This window comes from Labrus bergylta, chromosome 6 (genome assembly GCF_963930695.1).
Source record: "Labrus bergylta chromosome 6, fLabBer1.1, whole genome shotgun sequence".
Taxonomy (NCBI): domain Eukaryota; kingdom Metazoa; phylum Chordata; class Actinopteri; order Labriformes; family Labridae; genus Labrus; species Labrus bergylta.
This window is the reverse complement of record NC_089200.1, coordinates 12,197,742-12,225,394: the sequence shown is the minus strand read 5'-3', so window position 1 is coordinate 12,225,394 and position 27,653 is coordinate 12,197,742. Positions and strand designations below refer to the sequence as shown.

Below are 27,653 nucleotides of genomic sequence, written 5' to 3'. Positions count from 1 at the left end.
CGCACTGGAAGTGGTATTTTACTGCTTTTTTTAAAAACTTGACTTCTGTCAGTAGGAAGGTTTTTTTTTTTTTTTTTTCTTCTCCTCCCAAACTTTTCTTACCTTCTCCGAAAGTCATGACAAGCGTCAGTGTGGCTGGACGGAGAGACGCCAGAAGGTAAGGAGCAGCCTGAGGGATCAATTCTCTCACATCATACTGATTGACGTTTTCTTTCGATTAGGTGATTAGTCTACCTGTCAGACTGATCGACCCTATGAAAAAACAGACAACACGGCGTATGCTGCGCGTTTTTTTTTTTTAGTCGTAAAGTGTCTTATTGATCACAACGTATGTTAATGTCTCTGCAAAAAAAGAAAGACCTCTAGTTTGTCATATAGGTAATAATTCCAATAATCACTGTGGCCTGCCCAGAAATTAAAAAATCTCCTGACTTTTTTTTTTTTGCAGGTGATTTATTGCCTAGGGAACTTTCCACAACCTTTGATAATACCATTTAATTCAAAGTGGATTCTTGTTTTGTGTATTTTATTGATAATGTAACTGTTAAACTTAATCGCAAATAATTGTTTAGCCATAATGATTTGTAATAGGCGATCGACTCTGATATCTAAGATTAAATAAATAATATATTCTACACAGTCCTCGAATATATACATAGGCTGTATTCAGTGTAGTCTACTCTATTTGTTTAAGTTTGCTCAAATCTTCAAACTAAATGTGCATTTCTGTTGCCTACTTTAAATTGAACTTAGAAGGTCGAATGTCATTGTGTGATTAAGATGTTTAGTGTGATCTAAAATCTTAAGCATTGATTATTTTTAGCAGGTTTAGTGATTTTTGTAATGATACTTGTTGCTCCTCGTCTCAGCTAAAGCGCTCTCTGCTAAAAATGAGAAAGAATACCCTTTGTGAGGGTTGCTTTCATCTTCCTCTGCCCTTGTTTATCTGCTGCTTTGCTGCTGCATTGGATGGAAATCCCCTCATGTCCTCCAATTATAAGTCAGAAGTGTTGAACCCCTCACCACCTCTGGCTGGTCTCTTGTCTGTCATTACGCTGTGCATCATCTCAGAGTTTTCAAGCTGTGGTGTTCACATGTTGAGTCAGTCACAGCGAGGCCGACCTCAGCAGATGTTGGTCATGTTTTGTCTTTAGTCAAAGGTTATATGCAGAGATTTGTAGCAGCGGATTTGTTGGTATAATACAAATGATTAGATTGAAAACATAAACTGATGTAAAAGATATGGTCACCATTCCCACATCGGAGGGGCTGCAGAATTGGATTCTGGTTAATGCAGGAAACTCCACCTTCAGCAGAAACTCATAGAGTTCATGAAATGGGACAGACTGATGTGCTGACGGTGTTACAGGATGTGACGATGGCTTGATGGTTGTGCAGCTGGACTCTTTCACTTCCTAAGACTCAGTTAATCCTGGGGCATTATTCATTTTTCAATAACTGCCAATATATTCTCTTCATGTCACCGTAGTTTGGATGCACATTTTGTAAAACGTCCAACATCCACGTCCACCTTAAGTGTTGAAAAAAACAATGTAACTGAAACCTCTGAGTGGATCTAATATTGTCGGATTTCTTTTAAACAAACAACACTTTTCTAAAATCAACAAATCAATAAGAGCTGCTCCTGGTTGGGAGTTTGTTTCTTCCTTAATTATAAAGTTTAAGTTTCATGGTAAGGAATGAGAATAACAGCAGTGCAGCCCCTGTATTGATACAGGTGTTGCCAGATACCTAGCAGGCCCTGTTTCAATCTGTGTGTGAACAGAGTGCTGATAATGGTTTGAACCATTTAGCTTTGCAATGAGTCAAACCCATTGCTTCTTTATGTTGAATACATTCACATATCTGGGCTTAAGAGAGGTTTTAGAGGAGCGGTGTAACGGCAGATGGGGGGGGGGGGGAGATTTATTGACTGGTCAGACAAAATGTCAAAAGAGAAAGTGTTTCAGGGAAAGTGACCGATGTGGTGGCCATTTTGTTGAACTTCCACTTCAGCTTCTTCCCCAAAAATGAAACAGAAATGTAACATTGTTGTGAAATAAGCAGCTGAAGTTGATGCGTCCGTCTAAACTTTGATTCCTTTGTTAAAAATAGAGGTTCTTATGGCAACGGGTTCAAATCTGACTTTGGTCCTTTGCTGCATGTCATCCCCTCCTCTCTCCTCCTAACATCTTTGTTCAGCTGCCTTATCAATAAAGGCAAAAATGCCCCCCCCCCCCCAAAAAAAAATCTTTAACGAAAATAGAGGTTCTTTCTTAATGTTATTTTTACGATATAGAAAAATTCTGAACTTTTCCCGCAATGATAACCACAGAACCATCTGAGGCGATGCTCAGGGACGTGATTTAAATGAGTGTTAATCTCTTGATGAGTTCTCTGAGGCTCTCTCTCTCCGGGGGAACTGTCTTCTGCAACAGGAGCCTGAGTTTTGTCTTACTGCTGTCGCCTCAAAATAGAATTGCTGTAAGTTTAGTTAGATGTGTGTGTGTGTGTGTGTGTGTGGGGGGGGGGGGGGGGTCAGTGTTACTCTCTGACACCTGTTTTTTATATTTTTCTCTATCATACACACTTTTTTAAAGGTTTATTTTGGGGATTTTGATGCCTTGATTGAGAGATACGACAGTGGATGGAGAAAGTCATCTAGAAAGAGAGAGTGGGGCCACAGCTAGGATTCAAACCCACCCGCTTGGAGGACTATACAGCTCCTGTACTTGGGGCGCGCGCACTAACCACTAGGCTACCTCGCCCTGATAATGCTCACTTTGTTCCCTAATACTGTATCCTCTTTTGTTTACAGGACGGATAGAACAGTTTGTTAAGATGAATCTAAATCCAGTTTGGGTCTGTCCTTACAGGAGTGCTGCTGCTTGATAAACCATTATATTTTTAGCTCCATTACGAGAGGTCTGAACTTTTTATAGCACTTCAAGGCTGTCACTAACTCAGTGACATGATGCAGAGACACATGAGAAAGTTGTTGGCTTCACCAGTGCTAGACTGACAGTTAATACAGTCAGAAAACAAAATGGATACGAGCCCAAACAATGAGAGCTGTTTCATTTCTGTCTCTCACCTCAGTTTAGTTGAATTTAAGCAAACGTTCAGTAAAAAACAGCCGTGTAGTGTTGTGTCTTGGATTTACACTGGACACAAACCTGTTTTCCTCGGATGAAGGTCCTCTGATGTTTGGCCCGTCTTTCGCCTCAAGCAGACTCTCTCAGTCTTTCTACTCTTCTCAAGAAGCAGTTTCTTACAGCGTCACATCTTAACCCGGATGGGTTTAACGCATTCAGTTAGAAGCCTGAAGTGTCTCATGCAGACGCTGAAGAGCACCTTATGCGTCTGATGACACGCCAACAGGCCACAACAAAGCGTTGCTATAGGATTGGGAGGGAATGAAACATGTCTGAAACAGATAATATGGCAGGGTCTGAGGTTATAATCCAAAAGGATGCCTGAGTTGGATTTTATACCTGCTTTGTGCACAGGCCTTTCTTAACCCTTTGCTCTGCTAAGTAGCTATTTCCGACATTCATTTGTATTGCTTCTAATTCAACATGATACACAGTCCTGATGAAGTTCCCAATATTTCACATCTGGTACATCTTTCTCTTTTTTATGCTGTTTTATTGAGCAGTATTAAGAATTCAGTGGCAGCCACCTTAAAAGTGCCTAAACAACCTTTAAACCCGCCCTGTGTTGTGATGTGATCATGTGTGAAGATGTGATTGGCCCGCCTGGAGTTTGGTTTGATGGGAATGTGTCTGCGAAAGGGGAATGGAGAATAGCTGCCATTGTAAATAACACATGGGCTTTCAGTTTTGTTTTTCTGCTTCTCATGCTATTTTATTTTTCCTCACTTAAAATGTGAAGTTCACAGTAGAGAAACGGTGTTCTTGTTACAAAGAGATCCCACTGGATTTCTGCACTTGCATATATTTGTTTGGATGACATAGTGTCTTAAGATGAGACTATTGTGGCGCTGGTGGCGCAGTGGTTAATTTGCGCGCCCCATGTTATTGAGGCTATAATCCTCCAAGCGGGCGGCCCAGGATCAAATCTCACCTCTGGCAGTGTCCTTCGGTCCTTCCCCACTCTCTCTCTCTCCCTGATTTCCAACTCTATCCACTGTCCCATCACTCCATTAAAGGCACAAAAAGCCCCAAAATAAATCTTTAAAAAACAAAAACAAGATGAGACTATTGTTACCTTGAGACCCCCACTGGTCACTGCCCCCCTAATATAATGGTAGGGGAAACACTGGTACTAAGACAATGATACATAACCATAATCTATAAATATACATCAAACGAAGGGGCTAATTTAATAACTTTAAGTGCTTTTAAGTTCATTAAGCTGATGGCACGTCAGTATTTTACTTAAATACTTGAGTGTCTCATGATGATGGAGCCGTTGTTTATTAGCTCAGGAAAGAGTCTTATTTATGAAATCATGATTTCCACTCGTTGCGGTAATCACAACAATAGTTCCCGGTGAGGTTTTCTAAAGTTGAAACATGTTTATTCTCTGCTATATGAAAGTCACTGTGGTATGTTCTTCAAGTGTAGGTTTTTTTTTTTATTCTGAGGCAGCAATTAGTTTAAAGTGTGGGGGCTTTGTGGAACCTGATAGCAGGAGGCTTTATTCATAATGAACAGGCATCCAGGCTTTGAACATGGAAATTACCACTTTCAGCTTCATGCCAGATTTTCTAATTGGAGAGGCTTTTCACGAGCAGCTCTTCAGAAGTTTGTGAGTTCAAGAGAGGCAGCTGAGAGTTTTGTACACTTATGGAGCTTCTTTTTTTTTTTTAAAGAAAGAATTTAAATAGAAAACAAAAACGTTGTTTATTTCATTTCGTTTTGTTTCTTCGTACTTTATTTTAAAAACCGGAGCTCCAGTCTGATCACGCTTGGCAGCTGAACAGGAAGTAGACTGTGGATGTAATAAACAGGACTCTAATATTAAACACAGGGGTGGACATTGTTGTTTGGATTCAGGCATTAGTATCTCACTTTTCTTTTGGAGAGGAATCAAAAGCTGTTCTATTTCCCAGATATAGTTTTTATTCACATACGCAAATCAAGAAAACATCTAAGTGGTTCTTTTACCCCAAGACTGAGTCACATGTTTCAGAACATCTCAACATGACAGATTTGAGTTTCTTCAGAAATCTCATTAAATCTAATTTAATTCAGATTTTAGTTTTTTGTTTGTGTGTCTGCAGCTTATTGAATCATGATGGCCTTCCTCTTGGCATTTTAATACATTTAATAGTTTATGATCTCTGCTGTTGTTAAATTATATTCTATGCTGCTAACAAAAGTGAACAAATTCTTCAGTTCAGTTAAATCAAAGTCACACTGGATCCGATGTTTCCGTTTTGATCCACAGAAAATAGTGTTTGGTTGTAACAGATAATCTTTTAACAAAGTTTCAGCATCTTTAAGTCCTACTCATTCAATGTTAAGATACTAAACAATGTTGTTCAGACCAGCCATGTGATTGCCTTAATGAAACAGGAAATTAGCAAAAGGTCATGTCTTTATCTACTGTCATCTGTAGCCTGGTGCTCCAGACTTCTTATCTCAAGCTCTGACGCTTGTTGAGGTGGAGCAGTGATCACGAATAGCTCAGAAAAGACTTAAAAGGTTATTCAAAGATGGGGCTGGAAATATTCTTCTTATTGTCTAAACCAGCAATGCATTAGCGTCTCTGTTGATCATCCCCTAATCTGTCTGTGGCAGCCTTGACGGCTTTTGCAAAAAGTAAAATAATTATAAAACAGGACATCAAATAGTTTGATTTGAAGTGTAAACAGTTCACCAGAAGAACTGGAGTATTAACAACAGTTATTAAACGAGAAGAAACAGCACATTTCTCAGGGGACAATTCTCAGATATGAATGAATACACACTTCATGCTGTCAAGATTTCTGCAATCAACAGGAGGATGTGTGTCAAAATAAACGACAGTGCCTTGATTTATTGTAATGGAGAAAAGTGTCACCCAGTCAAACAGCATCTCATCTATATATCTGTTTAACACAATTCCTTTGTATGACCCTGGTTTTGGTAACTTTCCAATTATTGTTGACATTTAGTAACATAAGTACATCAAACCAAATTCATCCTCAACATTTTAAACCAATGATTGTTAATTTACAGTCTATAATGTGATGTCCCATTTGCATGTGAACGTCTGGCCATGCCTTCTGACAGAATGAAACAAACAGGAAAACAAAACAAAACAAAAGAGGATGTTTGAACAAATTGAGAGACTTGTCAGTCTCATCTACCTCCATGGTTTAATCAGACTCTCCTCCCTCTGCTATCTCCACAGTCTGAGAAACCCTGAATGAAAAACCCAGGGCTAAAAATACCCATGTTAACTCAAGTACTGGCCAAGCTGGGAAAGTGGCACCAACCAGTCTCTGTGCACCGACATCAGGGTGAGAAAACAACAATCTAACCACCACACATGGCCATGTTGGTGCTATCAGGTGAATTTCTTTATGCGGACCATGAGTAAGAGTTTTTTATAAATGACCCTAAAAGGCTTTTTGGCTATAAAATGACCGACTGGTTTTTGGACAGACTGGACTGACCAAAAAGGTCAGGTTGCTGCTTTGCCCGAACTAAACCGCTTCTCCTTGGAAGAACTAAACCACGACTGTTTTTGGAAACACAAAATGCAGATCTCTGTGTTGCCTCAAACCTTATGAACCCAATTCCATATTTTTTGGGCTCGAAAAAAATAAAGTTTATGTGACATGGAGAGAGAATTATGAGTTTGTGGTTGTGCTCAAACTTTCTCCAACGTGTTGAGATTTTGTTCTTACCATTTCTGCTTTACTCTTCCCCTTTGAGGTCGAGAAGACACTGAACAAGTTTCCCACACTGCCATGTTCAGTTCCCACACAACATCCGAACCGTCTTTTATATTGAAGTTTGGTTCTTTTCATTCTGCTCACCTTTTTATGTTTCTGCTCACCTTTGATGTGCTGTCCTTTTTCAATCTTTTTTTTTGTTTCACATCAGCTTCTATCGATCATACTTGTTTCTGTAAGAGCTTAGAGAGTCTGCTGATTAACTAAAGGACTATGAATGTTTCTGCAGTTTGTTAATTTCCTCTTTAAAATCTATTGGAAAAAGAATTACATAAATTGGAGAGATTAGCTTTGCAAAACCAACTAAAAGGACATAATAAATCAAATAAACAACAGACAAGGCAACAAGAGGACTGAAAAGGCCAAACTTCATGAAAAAAGTCTCCTTTGTAATTTGGGGTACATTACATGTCCAATTTCATCGGCGTCTCAGATGGAGGGCATCGATATGTTCAATTGAGTTTTCTTAATGCCTTGCAGACTTTAAATTGCCTCTCTGTGCGACTCCGAGATCCCAAATTTAAGAAGCAGTGAACTAAATCAGTGCAAGATGGAGAACTGAATAAGAGGACACAAACATGTGTTTTCCTCTAGAGCAGATACATGTGGATGAAGGTGTGTTACAGGAGCTTGGGGACACATTTCAAAGCATTTCAAAGACCCACGCACACCCAGCACCTTGTCATTACCCCGATCCCCTCCATGAAAGAGGTGCTGAACTGGTGTAATTTCCACCACTGAAGGAAAATAACATGATAGTAGACACATATTTCAGTTGTTTCGGTGCAGAAAGCAACGGCTCAAATCTGGCCATGTACTGTAGTTATGTGAATCGAACATCTGGAGGCTGCAGTCGCTACTGTGTGAAACAGACAAATGGGTCAGAGTCTTAGAAATCTGTGGACCAGAAATGTAGGTCAACTCAGAGAGACGTTTAAAGATGCTATTAGCTGCTTTATTTGAGATCTTTGTTTGGCTACAAAACACAGACAAACAGATGTGATCAGAGAGCAGGGAATAGAGACAACATTGTACAGTTGAGTTGGAAAATAAGCTGAAAGTGAAACAGGCTGTTGACGTATATGTTGTTAAAAATCAGCTTCTACAAAGGTTTATTTTGTCATGTTTTGGGAACAGGCCTGGAGAGTTTGTGGGAAAACAAGGTGTGTTTGGTCTGAAGTGCCTCGTCAGCGCTGGAAACGGAATAATTGGGGGGAAAAATCGATTTGTGAGCCCTGCTTTGTTTCAGGGAGGGGCTGGACACCGTCAGGCATGGGACCGCCCCAGACTCAGCTGACTAAATGCTGTTGCTGATTGAACTCAAACTGTGTGCCGCTGTGAGGGCTGCTGACAGATGCTGACAGATGCTAACATTATTGTTTACCAAGAGAAACCAACATTATTGCTATTCCAGGAATTCAAACATGTCCAGTCAGGTCTGTTGTTCTGTGGTTGTCCATATTTGAATCTTTTCTGGTTGAAAACCAACAATTCAGTTTCCGAGTGGATGCAGAAAGTTGTAACTTCCCTTCAGAAAACGTAAGTTTTCTTTAAAGCACATCCCAAATGTAACTGTTGTTTAAGTGTGACACAGAGCTTTTTCTGAAATCCCATGAGATGAACATTTCAGACCTCTGAATCACTGCCCACGTCTTTGATTTGTTATTCTTTTGTTCTCCTGACAGCTGTTTTACCAGATCGGAGCAACAATCCCAGATATAACAACTCTTTAATGGGTTTTGCTGTTTCAGCTGTTGTTTTGAGTCAAACAGAAATAGTGCTCTGAAAAAAAGATTTAGGCAAGAATTACTGCTGACCAGCAAAATAACTTGCCTTCAGGCAGGATCATGGTAACAAGAACACAGTGTCAGACTGGGGGAATAATTAATTGTTAAATTTTTCCAGTCTAGTCTGATTATCAGGCTAAAAGACAACAAGTGAAAGTAAAAAATCGGGGACGGGCAACGCAAAGTGCTTAGTGGAACCGCAATAAATGGACTCTTTGGAACTGCTTGTAAACATACTGACTGTGCTGCCACCAAACTCTTCATTCTTCATCTAAAAACTCAACAAGTGTCAGGCTTCCCCAGTGACTTTCTTCAATTCACTTTGTGACATTTTGAACCTGGAAATGGTCAGAAAAAGAAGGGAGCATAAGGGGGTCGTTTGGAGAAAACAAGGAGGCCTCACAAAACTTTCTGAAAACAGCGTCGCCATCATGGAGGCATAAAGCCTCATTGTGGAGGCTGAATGTGCCTGATTGTGTTTGCTGGTGGATCTGGAAGGAAGAGGGAGGGGAAGCAGGACGCATGTGAAGTTTGAAGTCAACCTAATTGTGGTAAAAAGAAGTGATTTTCTTTTTTTTTTTTCTGGATGACTGCAGGACACACAAGATGTTGATGGTGTGACGTTAGTGTGTGATTTATTTTGAAGAAGTGTGAGACAGGAAATGGCGCCTGGTGGCAGAATCCTGCACCGAGAGGTGACAGAGTGTTACTGTGTGAGAGCTTCAGGACACACAAACACTAAAACACTTGGGCCAGAACTGATAACATGTTATCTAACCTCAGTGTGATGCATCATGTGATGTTAGTCTCTGCTGTTTTTGGCTGCAGGATGCTGCCGTGTGTGTGTGTGTGTGTGTGTGTGTGTTCATGTCACATTGGCTCTATTTGTTCAGCTCTCAGTCTCTGCTTGTCTCCTCTGCAGTGTTTTCCTGCTGCCTTCAGGAAGCAGCTTTCAGGACGGCCTGTTGGGTTTCCTGGCAGGACCCTTTTCCTCCCCCCAGTTCCTACTGGGAGACAATAGGAGGTCTCCAACAGGGGCATGAAGAGGTTGTGAGTGTGTATGTGTGTGTGTTCTGATGAGGGGATTTATTGGGGGAGTAGTGGGCTTCCCTTCAGGAAACTGCAGATTTATCCTAGCAGGAGAAAGGCCCTCCTGTGTGTGTGCTTGTATTCCTGTTAGGCCTAAATGTCCTCAAAACGATAAAGACATGAAAGAAATGTTCTGTACTCTGCTATTTCAGGAATAGCCGTTGGTTTTTGGGTTAACTTTAACTGGGTTGATTGATTGAAGTTTTTCAAAGTGGACATTTATGTGGAGACTCGGTTTCCTTCTAGACAGAAACATTTAAGAACAGGAGGCTTAATTTTGTTGTTAACCTTATAAACAGCTCCCAGATTAATCAATCTCACCTGCAGGAGCTGTTCAGACACTCTTGAAGGAATCAGCATATCATTGTTGAGGATAGTTTTGGACGTAAAGCAAACAATCTCATCTCATTGTCTATTTAGGAGCTGTTCTGTAGCGTGATGTTCAGCTTCAGAGGAGCCCGTTAAATCTTGGAGAGGATCTGGATTAATGAATAGCAGGATGTTTGCCTGAGTGGAGGTCTCTGCTCCCTGGTGTCCTTCTAGTTTATAGCATTTCAGCTTCAAAAACTTTCTGGTTTTAATTTGGAAAATGAACATTGGTTAGTTTGAGGACATGATTTGTATTGTGGAAAATAAAATCAGAAAATGTCCTCACAGCTATAGTAATGTTATTCATATGGGTGTGTATGTCAGTGTTTAGGGTTTGTATTTTCGTTTCTATGCATGTGCCGATTTCTGAATGGGCTTTTTCATGTAAAGCAGATGGAGAGTAAAAGTTGCTGTCGGCGAGAGGATGTTGGCTTTCACTCGCCTCCTTAACTGACAGATTGTGTCTCTTTTTCTCTGTTTTGGAAAGGGTGGTGGTCGGGATGAAGTCACTGTTTGAAAGCATGGCCCTGAGCTGTGAACCAACATTTCCTTTTCCATGAAGCAGCTGAACGCAGGAAACCCAAATGTTCCCGTTTTCATTAACAAGCTGGATGACTGGGTTCTTCTCCACTCGTCACATGTTCCTTCTGAACCAGAGGAAAAACTGAATTTTATAAATTCATTTATAAATGAACACTTCACTGTTAAATACTACAACCGGTCTGCATTTTATAACAGAAATGTTTCTCTCTACAGTTATAGGTCCAGTGAATTAAATGCTGGATGACAAAGTCAACATCTAGTGTTTTTAATGTAAAGTGATCTCGTCTGGTTTGTGGCTCTGACTGCTTAAAGCCTGATTCAATCATTACTAAAGCAGATTTATTCAATCAAGTTGATTCTCTTAATTCCAGTTTATAACAGCTTTAGTTTGTATAATTTATTTATTTGGATAATGAAACTGTATTTCAATTAGTCTGTGATACAATAATGTTTGTATCAGGGATGGGAAACTGGCGGCCTGGGGGGTCATATAGGGCCACCTCACTCAAAGTGTCCCGCTACAGTCAATTTTAAATGTCAATAAATCGTTAATATTACAGAATTTGCCATGTGGATTTCAACCTTAGTTACCAAATGGACACCATTTAAAAAGACCAAATGCATTAGGCATGATTTGTTTGGCAAAAACTTAGAAGATAAAATTGGCTTAATTGTTTCTGTAAAACCTTTTTATGAAGCATTACTTCATGCATTGGAAAAAATAAAACATATACTTTGATAACCAGCAAATGATCTGTTCACAGCTCTGAAAAAGGAGTTCAAATTGTCTTTAATTCTGTGTTCAGCATTAATATTTTCAGTCAAGTTATAAAAAGCGTCTAACTGAGAGTATCCTAATGTCTTACAATTTGGACTTCTAGCAATGAGAATCAGAAATGAATGTGGTCTGCTTAGTAAGCAACTTTGACGATCCCTGGTCTGTAAAGACATCAGGGAAAAGGAAACATGAGCAATCAAAAAGATAATAATAGAAACCTGCAGGTAGGAAGAACTCAAAAACACATCCGAACACAAAATAAGATCCATCGTAGTTTAGAGATTAATATTTTGGATTTTACTGAAATTGGAATCATTCAAGATTTGGATGTCAATGGCAATGACGTGTTTTATTTTTAAATTCCACAGTTGCTTCCAGGAAACTTCTCTGACATTTGAGGGGGGAAAAAACACCAGACCTATCACTTTACCAAAGACAATGGAAATGGTGCTTTCTTGGATCCCACTGAATAAACTATAACGTTGGCTTTTGTAATATGTTTTCCTTTTAGAAACTTACTGGAGGAGTATTTATTGTCTTTTGTTTGACAAAGCTCTGGCTTTTTTGTTGCCAACAGTGCTGGGAAGAGATTATCATATGACTTTTTACAAAGTGCTGGTAATGCAAAGAAATGCAACTGCAGTGATGGGTGTGACCTGCTGGGTTGTGATTGCAGTGTTGCATCAAAACTGATTCAAGAATGTCACGTAATTTGTAGCCGTGAAAATACAGAGGGCTCAGGCTAATGTTTATTCAGCGTGTGAAGAACAATGCTGTTTGTGTTTGCACAATAGAACCTCTCAAAGGGTTTACTAAATTAAGATGGTATGCCCACTTAATTGTAGCGGTGAACATTGTGTTTTTCTGCAGCACCATGAGACCTTGTGTGGGTTTGTGTGTGTGTGTCTGTGAACATAGAGAAGATGTTTGAATGGAAACATAGGTGGAATATAAATGCCTTAATATCATGCAGGCTTCACAGTTTGCTCTGTTTCTGCTGTGTGTGTTCAATCATGTCTGCATTTATGGGCATTTTTGCAATTTTCTTTGCGGCTTTTGTGAGTTGCATAATGAGCATTGGCACTTAGTTGTGTGTGTGTGTTTGTGTGTCTGTGAGTTTGAGAGAAACTCGACAGCGTGGCTCTCAGCTGGTCAGGGCTCGGGGTGTAGAGGGAAGGAATGCAGCTTCTCTGTAATTTGCTGTCTGTCATCAATTCAAGGAGAAAAACAGAAACACTATATAGGAGAGGAGCTGGGGGAAGTGTTGTGGGTTTGTGAGACAGAGAGAGAGAGAGGGAGAGAGAGGGAGAGAGCGAGAGGGGTGTGAAGAAATTAGAATCATGTGAGAAGAAGAGGGTAGAGAAGGAGGTGAGAGTGAGGAGAAAGAAATAAGAGAATACATCTGGGATATGAAGTAATAAGGGGCAAAAAGGAAAGAGCTGAAGGGTAATGAAGATGATTTTTTACTTTACTCTTCTGGATAACAGAGAAGTGTAATAAACCTGTGTAGGATCATTTTCAGGATAGTTCATCTCTAAAGAATAAAGATAATATATCTAAATATGTGTTCATGTTATTTTGGACCGCTGCGTCTTAATATGCTTTTTTTTTTTGTTAAACAGTCACTGCATACGTCACAGCATCACGAGCATCAGTACTCTTCCACTTCAGCATTTCAGTCATGGAGCCCTGTGCTTCTACAGGTTAACATCACCGAGACATTGTGGAGTGTGTCAAACATGACAAGTGACTGTGCCTGAGTCTGAGTTCTGTTTCTACTGTGTTATTTGGTCACAATACTGCCTTTAGTGCTGACACACATCCTGCTCCATGAATTATTGTTTTGATTTATCACCATCTGTACGTGCACTGCTGAAATAAAATGTAAGAAATCATACCAAAAAAGAGCAGAACAATGACAATGGCAGCATTTCCGGGTTTGTTACAGTAAGTTCCTGTCAAGAAAAAACACCTCAGACTTCATTTTTTTGTTACTCTATTCTTTGCTTTTGAAAATCAAGTGCTCCTCCTTCAGTCGGTTTAGAAAGACAAGCAATGTAAAGGTGTCCTTGTGTTGCTTCTTGTTGATCATTATGAGGACAAGTTTGTTGTGATTTAAAGAATGCCTTCCAATGAAAACGATTTCCACAGAAATGCACAGACCTTGTTAATTCCATCCTTGCTATAGAGCTGTCTGTCTGCAGCACACCTGAGTTACAACTCTCATCATCTCATGTACTTTGTTTTCTTAGTAAAGTTTAATTTGGCCTCGCTATCGACATTCTGAGTGACACTGTCATGAGCATGTGCCTGCAAACAGTCATAATTGTTGATGTGTGGACAAAAAAAAAAACCCCATGACACCATGATGATGTCAAATTGAGTGCACCAGAAGTGAATGCTTCCTTTGTTTAGAGACACATACTCTGTTGTCATGGATTCATTATATCCTATCTCATTGGAACTGTATGATAAAACATTTAATAATATGCCACCCATATTGTACTTAGGTAAAAATGACAGACATAACTTAGCCACAAAGTGCAGCTGATTGTTTTTAAGAACTCTCACAATTTTACCTAATAACACATTACCACTACCTTTGAATAACCTGCCTACAGGCTCTGGTAAGCTTGTATGTGATCCTTAAGGAATAGTGCAGTGAACTACCTCTCTCTGGTTTGCATCAGAGTAAACCATGGAGGTTAGGTCACAGTTTGTCCAGCTCGTCTGATTGGAAGATGGAGCGTCATTTTTACCGTGGTTTGACCTACGAGTACAATCTGACAGAGCGACTGAGGGGAAGCAGAGCAGAGGCTGATAAGAAGATACTGAGCAGATCCATCATTAACAGTTGGCAAATATTTGTCTTTATCTTTGCAGTGGTGATTTTTTAATGTCTCCATTGTGTATAACAACATGTTATAATCTGTGATAATAAGTCTACTGTCAGTCTGAATGTTGTGGTTTTTACTGGGATAATGAACTGTCTGTATGCTGCAGGCTGAGCTGACAGGTGATACTGTATGTGTGTGACTGTGTGTGTGCTTATAGGTTATCAGTAGTCAGTCAGCTAGAAGGACGACCGGCGCGTTGCAACAGCATGTGTGAGGAATGTGCCAGAGGCTGCTGGAAAACACATCTGTACAGTTGCGGAGTGTGTATTTAAAAAAAAACAAAAAAAAACAGGAAAAACTGTATGTGGGTTACAGGTTACTGTTTCTGAGATTGTATAAGGTTCATATATCAAAGACAATGTATTTTGGCATGAAATGAAGGTTATTTGCACTGAAATTACTTGCAAGACCAAAAACACAGGTACACTTATACAACCCACAAAGACAGCAGCCACTGTAATTTTCCTGGTAAACCCACACACCTGTGATCGTGAAGTTTATGGCAGAGCAAGATGCCCACCTTGACACGGTGCCCCCTGGCTTCTTTAACTTGAGTCTTTTTCTTCTCCTTTGACAGAAACTCTTTTTACACATTATCTTGTATTATTTTTTAAATATCTTCTTTATCCTAATATTTGTTATTTGTATTATGTTTTTAAATCTTTAAATCTTAGCTTGCACCGTGGTTCAGAGCGAAACGTTTTTTCGATTTTTCTGTATGTCCAGCACATGTTTGAAAAACTGACAATTAAGATGACTTTGACAAATCTTCTCTAACCCTAAATGAATTTCCCTTTGTCCAATGCTGAGATGGAAAAACAACCTAGAACAATTAAAAAACAGTTTGTTGACAAACTGTTAGACTGAATCTTTTCAGCACAAATCAATTAAAACATTCAAGGTAGGTGGATAGTATGTGTTAAATAAAGAAAAAACAACTTAGTACTGGTCCACCCACAACCTTCAATGCTCCTTGGATAAGAATTTGAATCTCATGGGGTTAACATCCGGTAAATGTCAAGGCTAGACAGCGCTGTTAAAATAAATGTGTAGTACTGTTTATATGCCTTGCCGTGAATTGTGCCCTCACTGTAATGTGTCATTGACTGTTAAGATGGATCTAATGGTCTGTGTCTTTCCTTGTTTCTCAGGGCTGTGTGGAGCAGGGAGGTGGGAACCTGGGAGCCCGACTGCAGCTGCATGAATCGCTCACTGAGCTGCAAAGAGAGGTAACTCCCTCTTCCATCATAAAATTAAAGAATCCAATAATGTTTTTAGAATACTTTATAATGTTTGTTCATAATTACGTTTTCTTTTTCTCTCTGTAATTGTTACATAACTATCCATTTTTCTTTCCATTTGCTGTTATGGACCCTCGCACTTGGTAGCACTTTCGCTGAATCAGAGGAACCAAGTTGTGAATAGTGATAGGGTAGAATGCAAGAATAGATCAATGTTTTCTTCCAGTGTTCCCTTTTCTCAACTGATTTATACTTGGAGCCAAAAAAAAAGACTTTTCAATATTCAAATGTCATTATTTTCATAGTAAAGTTTAAGTTTAATGACATTGAATTGAGGTGTTTTTACTAAGAACAATGTACTCTATTTTGTATCTGCCTTGCAGATAGTACTTTCCCCTTAGTAAAATGGTTTGCATGGCAGGTTTAAGTGGTCTTATGATCAGAAGGATCCTGTGGTTTTTCAGAAGGTGTGATGCTGGTGTTAGTGGAGAGACTGTCTGTGGTTTTTAGACAGAGTTCAGCTCTTTGTTGTTGACTGTGGTCTGAGTTGTTTGCCCTGACTGCTCTCTATACTGTGTGCTTTAAGTATCTCCAAAAGGCCATTCAAAGTAAAAGTACATTTGGATGTCTTACTGACTCTTGCAGTTAGGGAAGTCTGAGTTTTACTATAAAGATTTCATGACAGTTTCACTAACCACTAGTGAGACAGAGAGCCTTAACCAAAACACACACTTTCACTGTGGTATGGATGAAGTCAGGCACAACATCCTTCAACACATCTTAAGAGGAGAATCCAACAAGGGATTAATTTATCTCTCAAAGTTGAAAATTCAGTCGGATTCCCCTGTGCTAATGAGCCATAAGAGAACACATGAAGTTTTATAGGCCTTTCCGGCACTTAGTAGTAAGTTTAGAGCTCCTCTAAAGAGGCATCCATGTCAGCCATTAGAGTAAAGTAAGCCCAGGGAGTATTTTTTTTGTGTGTGTCAATCTGTCTCCTAAAAGCAAAAACACGTTCATTGTATGGCCAACATTTTGAGCACACGATTTGGAAGTTTACACTCAGTCAGAGGGGTACAAAAGATGGTCTTGCACCACTTTTTTAAACTAACTACTGTGCAGGTTTTTTTTTTTTAAAATCCCATCCTTTTCCTTCCTCTTCCTCATGACAATTGAATTCATGTCACTTCGTGTTTTCTTTTGCCAGGTGTTGATTTAAGGCTGTGCTTGTGCTGAAAGGTCCCATTCCTGAAAAATGACTCAGTCGGTTCAAGTTAACACAAAGTTGCCTGGTAAGACACTGCATGGTATTCCATTGTTTTTTGTCTCAATACATTTGTGAATGAAACATATTAAAGATTAACTCTTAAAACACATTTTGGAAACACAGACTGTCATACGGTCCAGTCTAATATTTATTTCTCTTCAGATCTGGGCTCTCCATTCATCTACTCCGGTCAAGAGGAGGCTGACCAGCCAGCCTCCTACTCCGTCCAGACTCCTTATGGTTTCCAGCTGGATCTGGATTTCCTCAAATATGTAGAAGAGATAGAAAGCGGGCACAATGTCCGCAGAGCACCCGTCAGCTCACGCCGCTCTGGCCGAGGGGTCAGACTCTCCCACAAGAGTCCAGGTGTTGGTGGACGGACCAGTGGGTGGACATCCACTGAGTCTCTGTCGTCTCCTGCAAGTGAGGATGGCAGGGCTCCCCCTCCACCCCCACCACGCAACCGCTTGGGGTCAGCACCCTGTGAAGGACTCTCTCTTTCACCTGTGACCCTCCTCAATGTTCCTCCTCTCTCTGCTGGAGCCAAAGTCCCACCCCCTCCACCACAACGAAACCCCAGAGTTGAGCGGACTCTTCTGGAAACCAGCAGGCGGCTACAACAGGAACAAACCCATGAGCACCAGAATGGTGGGCGCATTCAACTTGCAGATCCTCCAAAAAAACAGCTCTTGCCCTCCCAGTCCACCCAGCTTCTGCAGAGTAGCTGGACTAAACCCAGTCCTGCAACTTCTGGGCGCAGCACTCCAGCAACTGGCACCTCGGCGACTCCAATCCCACCCAGCCAGCTGCAGACAGTTAGAGAGCAAATGGCTATAGCCTTGAAACAGCTCAAGGAGATGGAAGACAGAGTCAAGGGTGTTCCTGCACTGGAGAGAGAGGTGGCAAAGCTCCGTGCAGAGAAAGACATGCTTCTGTTAGCCCTGCAGGACAAGAAAGAATCCATGGAGATGGTCCAGCAGAAACAACCGTCTGCAGAGTCCTCTACCCAAACCACAGAGAGCCTTCACAGTGATTATAGTATCCATAATCGTTTGACTACACCAACCTCGCCTGGTCATAAAGGGCTCGGGAAATCTGAGGAACTGAAAAGGCTGACTGAGAAATTTGAAGGGAAGGAAGAGAAAGCTAAAGAGCCTTTATCTAATGTTTTAATACGAGCTCCAGAAAAAGTGTCTGTTGTTGAGAAGATATCAGTGGCTGTTGGGGACGATATTCCAATGAACTCTGTAGTTTTCTACTACAGCCAGGGTGTGAAAGACGCATCTGAAGGCACCAGGGTAAGTGTTTGTGAGAAAGGCACAGGAACAGAGGCCACTCTGGTTCATGAGCAGGGAACACAGGCCAAAGTAAAGACAGAAGAGGCCGAGGTTTGGGTCATGGAGTCTTTGCTTGGGCTGACCAGCGAAGCACAGCGAGAGATTGACACTTTACAGGACACCATTAAATTCCAGCAAGAGTCCATTGTGGCTTTAGAGAACCGGTTGAGTTTCGCAGACAAAGATCTGGTGATCCTTAAAGCCAAGATGGAGGAGAACACTTCCAAGGTCATGTATGAGAAGGGGGTTCTTGCAAAACCAGACACAGCAAATGCCCAGGTAGAGACATTGACTTGTGTGTCACAGGATGCTGCAGTTTTGTGCCGTCCTGAGGTGAGTGAGGCATGCGTCGGTGAGAGCTTAACAGCAGATCGAACCGAACAAAGCACACAGACTGATACTCTAGAGGAAGCCACGAAACCAGCGCCTGTTGCAGTGGTGAGCATCGGGTGCCAATGGGAGACCTTGTTTGAGGAAAAGAAGGAGGAGCACAAAGTAACATTGCCAAAAAAGAGACAGTTGACCATCGCCGAATACAAGGTCTCACCGGCGGAGGAGGTGGTCAGTATGGCCGAGAATAAAGAGGAGGAGCAAGGAGAGAACACTGCTGCCATTAGCACCAAGACGGGTGAGAAATTAGACTTATGTGCATGAACTGGGAGTGGTGGTTTGATTCAGAGATCAAAAACTTAAAAACAGATATACATCCTTCATTGGAACATATTTGGAGAATTTACATTTTTCTGTTGCCACGAGACAGTTTCAGTTGAAAGGCAAAAAGGTAAATTGGAAATAGGGGCAGTTTAAAGGGACGGCACAATCCTTCAGTCATAGAGAATAATGGCATCACTTCTTTATATCATGTGTCATGAGTGAGATAAATGTTTCAATGGTGGACTTTGCCTTGACTTTTGTTTGATCCCTTTCCTGTTGTTATGGTAACAGGTATGCTGAAATCAATCATGAAGAGGAAGGATGGGAGTAGCTCAGGCGAGACTCGCTCTCCTGGCAAAAAGAGCCTGCAGTTTGTTGGCATTCTAAATGGAGGGTGGGTAACATGAATCCTTATTTTATTTTCTACCAATGTAAAAATAAAATGAGGGCGTGAAGTTTGGAAATAACCCTTTGATCATGTCACAGGTCTGACACGTAAGAAACAAAACCCTTTTCTCCTATTGTTAAAGAAAGACAACCACCCCAAGTTGCCCTGAAGCAGCAAATATTTCTGTCTCCCAGATATGAATCTACATCAAGTGAGGAAGAGGAGGAGGAGGATGACGTTGGGAGTTCATCTGGAGAAAGTGGAGAAGGTGAATGCTTGGACAGCACAGAGGAGGATGAGGCAGCTCTGGATGAAGAAACCTCTGAGGAGGAGAGAAATGTCAACCTGGACGAGAGTGACACTGACGAGGAAATGCTGAGAGCCACAAATGATTCATCTGACTCTGTGAAAGAGAAGTACGTTATCACTTCTTACAAGAAAAGTCACTGTACGTATAAATGCATGTTAGGACAGGTAGTTTTATTAGCATGACAAATAGAAGTATACAAGTACAAAAATCCTTTTTTAAAAACATACTGCATATTATAAAGAGAATTGGTTTGTGCTTTAGCTTCAAACTTTTTGTTGCAGGTTTGAGTTGAGCTCAAAAATGCGTGAAGCCTGCCTCATCATGAAGAACCACCTTAATGATGACATCAAAACACTGAAGAGTAAGGAAGTGGTGCGTCCCTGCATGCTTCTTCAAACCTTTTTTTTTTTTTTTTTAAACACTGAGTTACACGTGAACTGAATCACCTGATTATTTGATCAATGCAAAACTGAAGAAATGTTTAATAATAATTCAGTTAGTAGAAGCTGTGGGACTGTATTTTACTGTATTGAGTATTACTTTGGCAGCACCAAACATTGAAAACAAAAAAATAGGAGCTTGTTCTAAAAATAAAAGAGGAGTCTGAGCCAAGCTTCCAGAGTTGGATAATAAAGGGGGGGTTTATCACCAGATTAATAAAAGGAGTACAATTTACTTTCAGTAGAATGTCAGGCTGCCTTTAAAATTAGACAAATAATGTTTTACTTTTCAAATCAGTTTTCTTTTATAAGTAAGCCAAAGAAATGTTTCTATCTGACATGATAAAAATGACTTCTTACCTTCAGCTCTCCAGCACCCACACCGTCCAGCTCGAGTGGTTCCGTATCTCTAGTGCAAAAATGGCTCAGCCCTCACGGGTCTCAGACTACCTTATGGCGTTCTCTGAGGTGTCGTCAGTTCTGCTGGAGCACGTTGTCAACATGACCGATGGCAACGGCAACACGGCTCTCCACTACAGTGTCTCCCACTCCAACTTTGGTGTTGTGGGGCTGCTGTTGGACACAGGTCAGTGAGGAGATATTCAAACCAAACTGAAGAGTTTTTACACATTAATAAAACTTTTTCTACAAGCTAATTTTCCATAGGGTTGTGCAATAGGACAATCTTAGATTGTGAAGCATTAGAATGTGTTGACAATCCACCAAAGTACAAAAAATCATTGTATTGGGCTTCAGTGCACATTCTATGGTTTACAGTTCTATGATACACAGTTGACCCAAAGTTTTGTTTCTCATCTAAATCACACTATTTGTTAATCTGTGTCTCCCCTTTCCTACAGACACACAGATCAACCAATCATAGCAAAGCTGTGTTTTTTTTTTTTTAATCTACCGTGTTTTCAAACCTATGTTCCTTCCAGGCGTCTGCAGTGTGGATAAACAGAATAAGGCAGGATACACAGCCATCATGCTGGCCGCACTCTCTACTGTGAAGGAGGAAGACGACATGGCTGTGGTCAAGAAGCTGTTTGGTCAGGGCAACGTCAACGCTAAGGCCAGCCAGGCAAGTCATCATCAGTTCCTCGTAGACATGATTCACATCTCTTTGTCATTTATTCCAAGAGAACTGCTGTTTGCAACCTTAATGATCCCCCTGTAAACTCACTGCAGTCATTTCTGTCTTATACATGTGATAAGCTATAGTCATGTTGGATATCTAAACAGGTTTTTATTACCTAAGAATAGTTACAGGACACCATGTGTTCAAAGAAAACATTAATACAAAGAGCTTCTGTGAATATGTGGAGCTCCATCAGCCAGAAGTGTTTCATCACTTTAAAGCATGGATCCTAGCTCAGCTGACTCTTCAATGGCCTGAAATTTGATTTGGACACATTAAACTGTTACTGTGAAAAAGTGCGTAATACAACTACAACACAGGAACAATTCTTTGTATTACAGCCTAATCAGAAAAATTGCAGGGGAGGTGAATGAGTCACTGATTTGATTTGTTATATTACACCGATAGTCTTATTTTGAAGCATTCCTTTGCTCAATCTAAACTAAACACTTTCCCTTTAGGTTCAGTGTGTGTGGGAATGTTTGTTTGTTGATGCAAACAGTGTTGGAGAAGTTAAGTTTAACTGAGTTACTTTTTAATTAGTCAAAACAGATACTGGTTTTCAGTGAATGTCTCCTTGACTCTTACTGCTAGTGTGAGTGGAAACTACCTTTCTTAGTTGCCTGTGCCCTTGAACGGGCCAAGTGTTAAGAGCATTTCCTGTGCTGGAATGAAGTTCTGCATTCACAGCAAGATGAATAATTGGATATAGGTTAGATTGGGTTAGAGAAATGTGTAGCTTGATGTGACGCACACATTATTTGTAGGGATCTTTTGACATTTGAGTGGTTCTACGGCTTCTTGATCTAATCAGGTTGTGTAGTGTATGTGTTTGGATACAGCGCCTGACAAAGCTCTCACACTGCCAAGTCATAGGACTCCAAATTTATAGCATCACTGGCTATAAATCCAATTACTGCCGCCTGTTATTGTTGCTGTGGGTAACAACATGAGGCACGCAATGCAATTTAAGGGTCAAGAATTTAAAACGTGCTATTTGTAGACTGTGGAGCGGTTTGCAAAGAACTTTTACTACGTTTAATTATTTACATTATGATTTTTTTAAATTGAATTTGGTATTATTAAACTCGTGAAATGACTCATTTATGTGTAAAACCTTAAAATGTACTTTTTATGGCTTTAGGTTTGCTTTTAATAACAAGGAATCTAAACTTAGCAAAGTTTTCTTAATCTATATTTTTACATGTTTAACACCAAACCCTTTAACTGGCACTGGCACACACTACATGACCAGCCTGAATAAGGAAACGATCTACAGTATATAAATACAAAGTATAAATTCAGGGAGAATGCACTGTGATCCAGATGGGGACCAGTATTTGATCATCAGGACTCTCTCCTCACTATTAAAAAAAAATAGCCCATTAAGATGAAAGGTCTCTTAGCTAAGCACTTCCTCAATCCGCTGCCCATGGTAGTCTTAACAAATGAGTCTGTCCACCAGGGATTTGTGATTGTGTAAAAGAAAGAGTGATTCCAGACACAGCTTGCTTAAATGATATTCCTCCGTTGTACTGATGTTCTACTGTCCTGTCCTGTCGAAAATGTTCCACATTTTTACATGAACAAACTTCTTATTTACACTTATCTTTAAGGATTAAATGTGTATTTGTATGTTTCATCCAGCTTTGTTGTCTTGTTTTAGTTCTTAGAATTAGTACATTTAGGGTAATGAATTGAAAAAAGTCACATTTCTTGGATGTTCATATATTAGTTGGCAAAAAAGGCTGACAAAAAGTAATATGCAGTATGGCCTCTCGTGAAGCTTTAACCAGCTTGCTATAATGAATATCAGCCTATCCATACCCCAGCCTTCGAGTCCATATTTTTAAATTGGTTGCAACTTTAGGAGCTGTTTAGGGGTTGCTGGCATGTTGTGAAAATATTTCTTACTTAACAAAAACTTAAATAACCAAAATGCTTCTAAGAAAGTCTCTTTAAATAACATTAGAAGAGCTGTGCTTACATAGACTTCTGACACTGTGCTGGACTTCAGTAGCCCTAAAGATGATGGTGTTAAACAAAAACTGTATGTAAAACTTTCTACGAGATAAAGAAAAATGCATCTTTTAAAGATGATATTGAGTTCAAGTCAACTATTTCCTCATTAGCATTTTGTCAGATTGTTGAACAATATGATTGTTATAAACATCAGTGTTGTACTATATAACATGCTGCCAGTCGGACAAGCTTTCAAAAACTGTATTCTCTTACATTTGTATTTCTTTACCATCAGGCTGGCCAGACAGCGTTGATGCTAGCTGTTAGCCACGGTCGTCAGGAGATGGTACAGGCCCTGCTGGAGTGCGGTGCTGACGTTAACGTGCAGGACGACGAGGGATCCACGGCTCTGATGTGCGCAAGCGAACACGGCCGTGCTGAGATTGTCAAGCTGCTCCTGGAACAGCCTGGCTGTGACATATCCATTGTTGATAATGTAAGGTTTGGATATTTTAGCCATTCAGCTGATTCTCTCATTGAGGGAAACTTCCTGAGCTTACAGATAAAACAAACTGTTGGAAGCCTGAATGACGGAAACATCTGAGCGATTTCTTGTCTGGGATTCAGCTTAATCTGTGCTCAGGAAATGGCTCCTCATGGGAAATTAGTCTATGCAGTTTCCTCCACTTTTCACCTCTTTCTCCTTCTCTTCTTTTCGTGTTTTTGTTTGTTAGCTAGATAGGGTTAGCGCTAAAGAGCCGTGATCAGATTAGTTTCGTCTGCCTTCTGCTGAAATCAGTGCTGTTTACAGGAAACACAATCACAGGGCTACTCACTAGATCCCAGAGGGGGAATTAAAAAGCCACAAATCCACAGCTGCAGACACATTGCCCAAGTCATCCGAAAACTTCTTCATGTGACCCGTGCATAAGTCAGCAGCAACCCTTTTTTTTTTTTTTTTTTTCACAAACTGTCCTGTCTTAAAAAACATTAAAGGTGCAAGAAGTCTAAAAGTGATTTCGTTGAGACTTTAATAGATCCATAATAAACAGAAATATCAAAAATTGTGTCAGATGGATAATATATATCGCCAACTAAATTTAAACATCTATCAAAGTGAAAACATTCAGGTCACTCGTTGTGACACTCATTATTTTCAATAATCCGCACAGTTGTGTGTTTAAGTGATTTTACAGAAGTTAGACCTGGATGCTTGAGGAGACTTCAGGCAGACAGATATATGAGCTTTAACATCTGTGCCAGAATGAGTTGGCCTTTTAGAGGATCCACCTCCTGGGTTTTGTTTCAGTGTAGCACAGCTGGACCAAGAGGTGGACTGGGGGTGGGGGTTGGAAAACGTTTAGGAAAGCCCCTACCTCTCCTGTCCTGCAAAAACACAGAAGAGCACAAACAACTATGTCTGTAAGTCTCAGTGAAGTGGAATGTGCTGATATTGAACCTTTAGTTCTTTCAATTTCTGTATTCTTATCAGGAAGGTCATTTTCAGTCATTTCAATATGTCATCAACACGGACCTCCTTGTTGCTCATCTTTTCAGCTGTTGTTCTCTGCTCAAGTATCATCACAACAACTTGTGCTAACAGCTAATGATGTGATGTGAGACTGCCTGATGTCTGTCTCTGCTTGCTCTCTGTGCTTTAAGCGTCAAACTAGTATTTCTACGACATGCAAGTTGAACACCACTTATCCTACAGTGCACGTTATTTTTGTGTTCTTTGCCAAAGTACTAATCATATGACTTTTTACTGCTCATGGCTGACACGGTGCACGCAACACCAACTTAGTTCAACTATTGTAGCCTAAAACGACGCGCATGTGGGAGCGCGAGTATTAAAACGTTACTTGACGTTATCAACAAGTGCTCGAGTAATCAAACCCACCTCGATGAGTCTATCAATACTCAAATTATATTAGTTATAAAATTGATCAATTAAAATAGCTTAATACTGTAAAGCTTCTTTAATGTACATTATTTATTTATATTATTTTAATTATACTGATCAGGTTAGCATCTGGAGGTGTTGAAAAGAAATGAAATTATATGAGTAGAAGTCTCTCCTTGATTTCATAATTGTTTTTTTTATTTTAACAGTTTCCCAAAAAGTAATAGTACCAGTGTGTAGATGAAAGATATATGCCAACCCTTTAACTGAATTTGAGTGAAACTGTCTTTAAATCTCACAAAAAAGAGAAGACAATCACATAAAGCAAAATCAACATCTTCAATAAAATCCTTTTCAGTCTTTTGAAAAGGCTAAGGTCAAGCTATAATGCTCATTTTTACGTCAATTTCAGAGTGAGGATCTAACTCTTAATATACATTTTTTCTTGTGGAGCTTCACATGTTGGAGTAATTGGCAAGGAAAGAAGAATTAAGAGAAAGAAATGCTGAGGATGCACGACAGATTATTCCATTTTTTTATGCTGGCCAATCAAGGATCCAGGATAGTAACCTGACTGATGGGAATGAGAATGAATGGGTTTCCCATCACACAAATGATGTTAAACATGCAGACAGAGGCATAGTGTTGGAGTGCAGAGTGTTCAAGCCACTGGAAAAGTAACAACCGTATATAATGTCCATCATGTGGTCCTGACAAACCGGTAAAGCTCAGTCTCTTGTGTTGTAAGGGCCAGTGAACTCACTTTTTCTCACTCTGCCTTAATCCTGCTGTATCTGTTTCTCCCTTCCTCCTCTGTTTGCAGGATGGCAGCAACGCTCTGTCCATCGCACTCGAGGCATCTCACAATGACACAGCTGTGCTGCTCTACGCCCACATGAACTATGCTAAGACCCAGCCTGCTGTGGTGAGTCCACCCTCAAGCAGTATTCCTCCTCTGAGCAGATGGGGTAGTCACACTTGAGTTGAAGCCAAATAATCAATCCTTATACCACTAACACGATTTGTTTTGCAATACAACATGCAAAAGAGAAAATACTTACAAACTGTAAAACAACACAACACACAAGTAAAGTCCCAAATCTGGATCTTCCCTGTAGTGAACTTGATCAACTTTAGTTTAAGAATGAGATGTGAAGTTAACTTTTTTTTAACATCAGGGTTAAAGGATTATGTTTTTTGGATTAAAATGGTATAGTCTTGAAAGCCATAGGCTGTAAAACTGCTGGAAAGCTGCATTCATCAGGCTGAAGAGCAGGCCACACTCATAACATAACTTTACGGTGAGCAATGTCTCCTCCAGTATTAATAGTGAGAAGGATCATCTCCAGGTTTCAGTTTGGTTGTGAGTTACACTGATTGAAGGTGCACTGCTGCCCCCTAGAGGTTTTTTTTTTTTTTGAAGATCCAGTGTATTGTTTTCTGTCAAAGAGCAGAAAGAATTTCTAAAAATATAATCCATTGCAGCCTAATGATAAAAACAAAAAAGAGAATTAAAAATGGAATCTTTCCTGTCTTTTAGGGGAGTCCAAAGACCCAGCCCAGGAGCCCCACCAGCCCCACCAAACCCTAGCCTTCAGACTGACGGACTGGAGGAGGACAGAGCAGCGAACTTAACTGGATCTGAGCTTTGAAAAGCTCCACTGGAATTTAGTTAAATATATATGTATTTATATATTGCCATATGCCCTGCATTTATAAGTATTGTTCATATGAGAAATATTATTTTTCCATAATGGTTTTTATTAAGTACTATATGTAGACTAATATGAGCTCCTAACATGTCTAAATGAGGTCAGGAGATCAGAGACCTTACATTTATTGTTTGCACTCCACTAATGTTTTACTGTAATGGGCAACACACAAAGGAGGCATCACTACACGTCCAAAAATCCTTTGCCAGGTAAACCGCACATTGACCCAACACACTATGGTCATGTTACGTCAGCGTTTTACTGTATATCCCAGTGTTGATGCTGAGTGGCACGTCATGCAAACTTGTGTCTGCGTGACATGTGCAGTGTGTTCTACAGACATCAAATGTCATGACACTGTCATGTGTTGCCATTTAGTCTTCCCTTTCTGTAGTGCCTTGATTAACTGATCTGTGAACCTCTTCACTGTCATAGTCTGCACTAACTGTCTGTGCATTGTATGTTCATATAAATATTTACATTTAAATATATATATATATTCATGTCTGAAATAAACATATTTACAAAAATGTTGATTGAAAGGAAAACGTTTTTTGCATCTGCACAAGGACCTCAGTGTTTAACAATAAAGACGTTTTAATGATAATAGACCAATCGGTGTAGAAGTTTACAGTTGCAGAAAATAAAAGTATTTAATTTCAGTACCTTAAAACAGTTCTCTCTCAACTAGGAAACACGGATCAAAATATAGTATTCAAAAAATACATTATAAGCTTTAGTTTAGTTTAGTTTAGATGTTTACACACAGGTACAGGACAGTACAGGTACATTGGAATTCTTGTGTGTTTCTCCCTGAGTCAGCTTCTACAAAAAAGTTAAAATTATATATAAAATAGAATAGCATTGTAAGAAAAAAAAGAGTACAAAAAAGTAAAAATAAATAAGTTGTATTAACAGCTAAGCA

At 39.9% G+C, this 27,653-nt stretch overlaps 1 protein-coding gene across 1 annotated transcript; it reads left to right on the top strand.

The window, feature by feature from the left end:
- The first annotated feature begins 84 nt into the window (after positions 1 to 84).
- On the top strand, positions 85 to 27,262 carry kank3 (KN motif and ankyrin repeat domains 3). The gene is made up of 12 exons (XM_020656747.3): positions 85 to 157; positions 15,525 to 15,602; positions 16,822 to 16,906; positions 17,044 to 18,846; positions 19,164 to 19,266; positions 19,455 to 19,676; positions 19,852 to 19,942; positions 20,377 to 20,596; positions 20,952 to 21,094; positions 23,409 to 23,609; positions 25,840 to 25,941; positions 26,557 to 27,262. The coding sequence occupies exons 3-12, from the start codon at positions 16,870 to 16,872 to the stop codon at positions 26,605 to 26,607; spliced, it is 2,973 nt and encodes a 990-aa protein (XP_020512403.1). The 5' UTR covers positions 85 to 157; positions 15,525 to 15,602; positions 16,822 to 16,869; the 3' UTR covers positions 26,608 to 27,262.
- Positions 27,263 to 27,653: the final 391 nt, after the last annotated feature.

Coding starts and splice junctions, on each gene's coding strand:
- kank3 (XM_020656747.3), top strand. CDS start 16,870: ATGACTCAGTCGGTTCAAGTTAACACAAAGTTGCCTG. Junction 16,907..17,043: donor AGTTAACACAAAGTTGCCTG/GTAAGACACTGC, acceptor ATTTCTCTTCAG/ATCTGGGCTCTCCATTCATC. Junction 25,942..26,556: donor CTAAGACCCAGCCTGCTGTG/GTGAGTCCACCC, acceptor CCTGTCTTTTAG/GGGAGTCCAAAGACCCAGCC.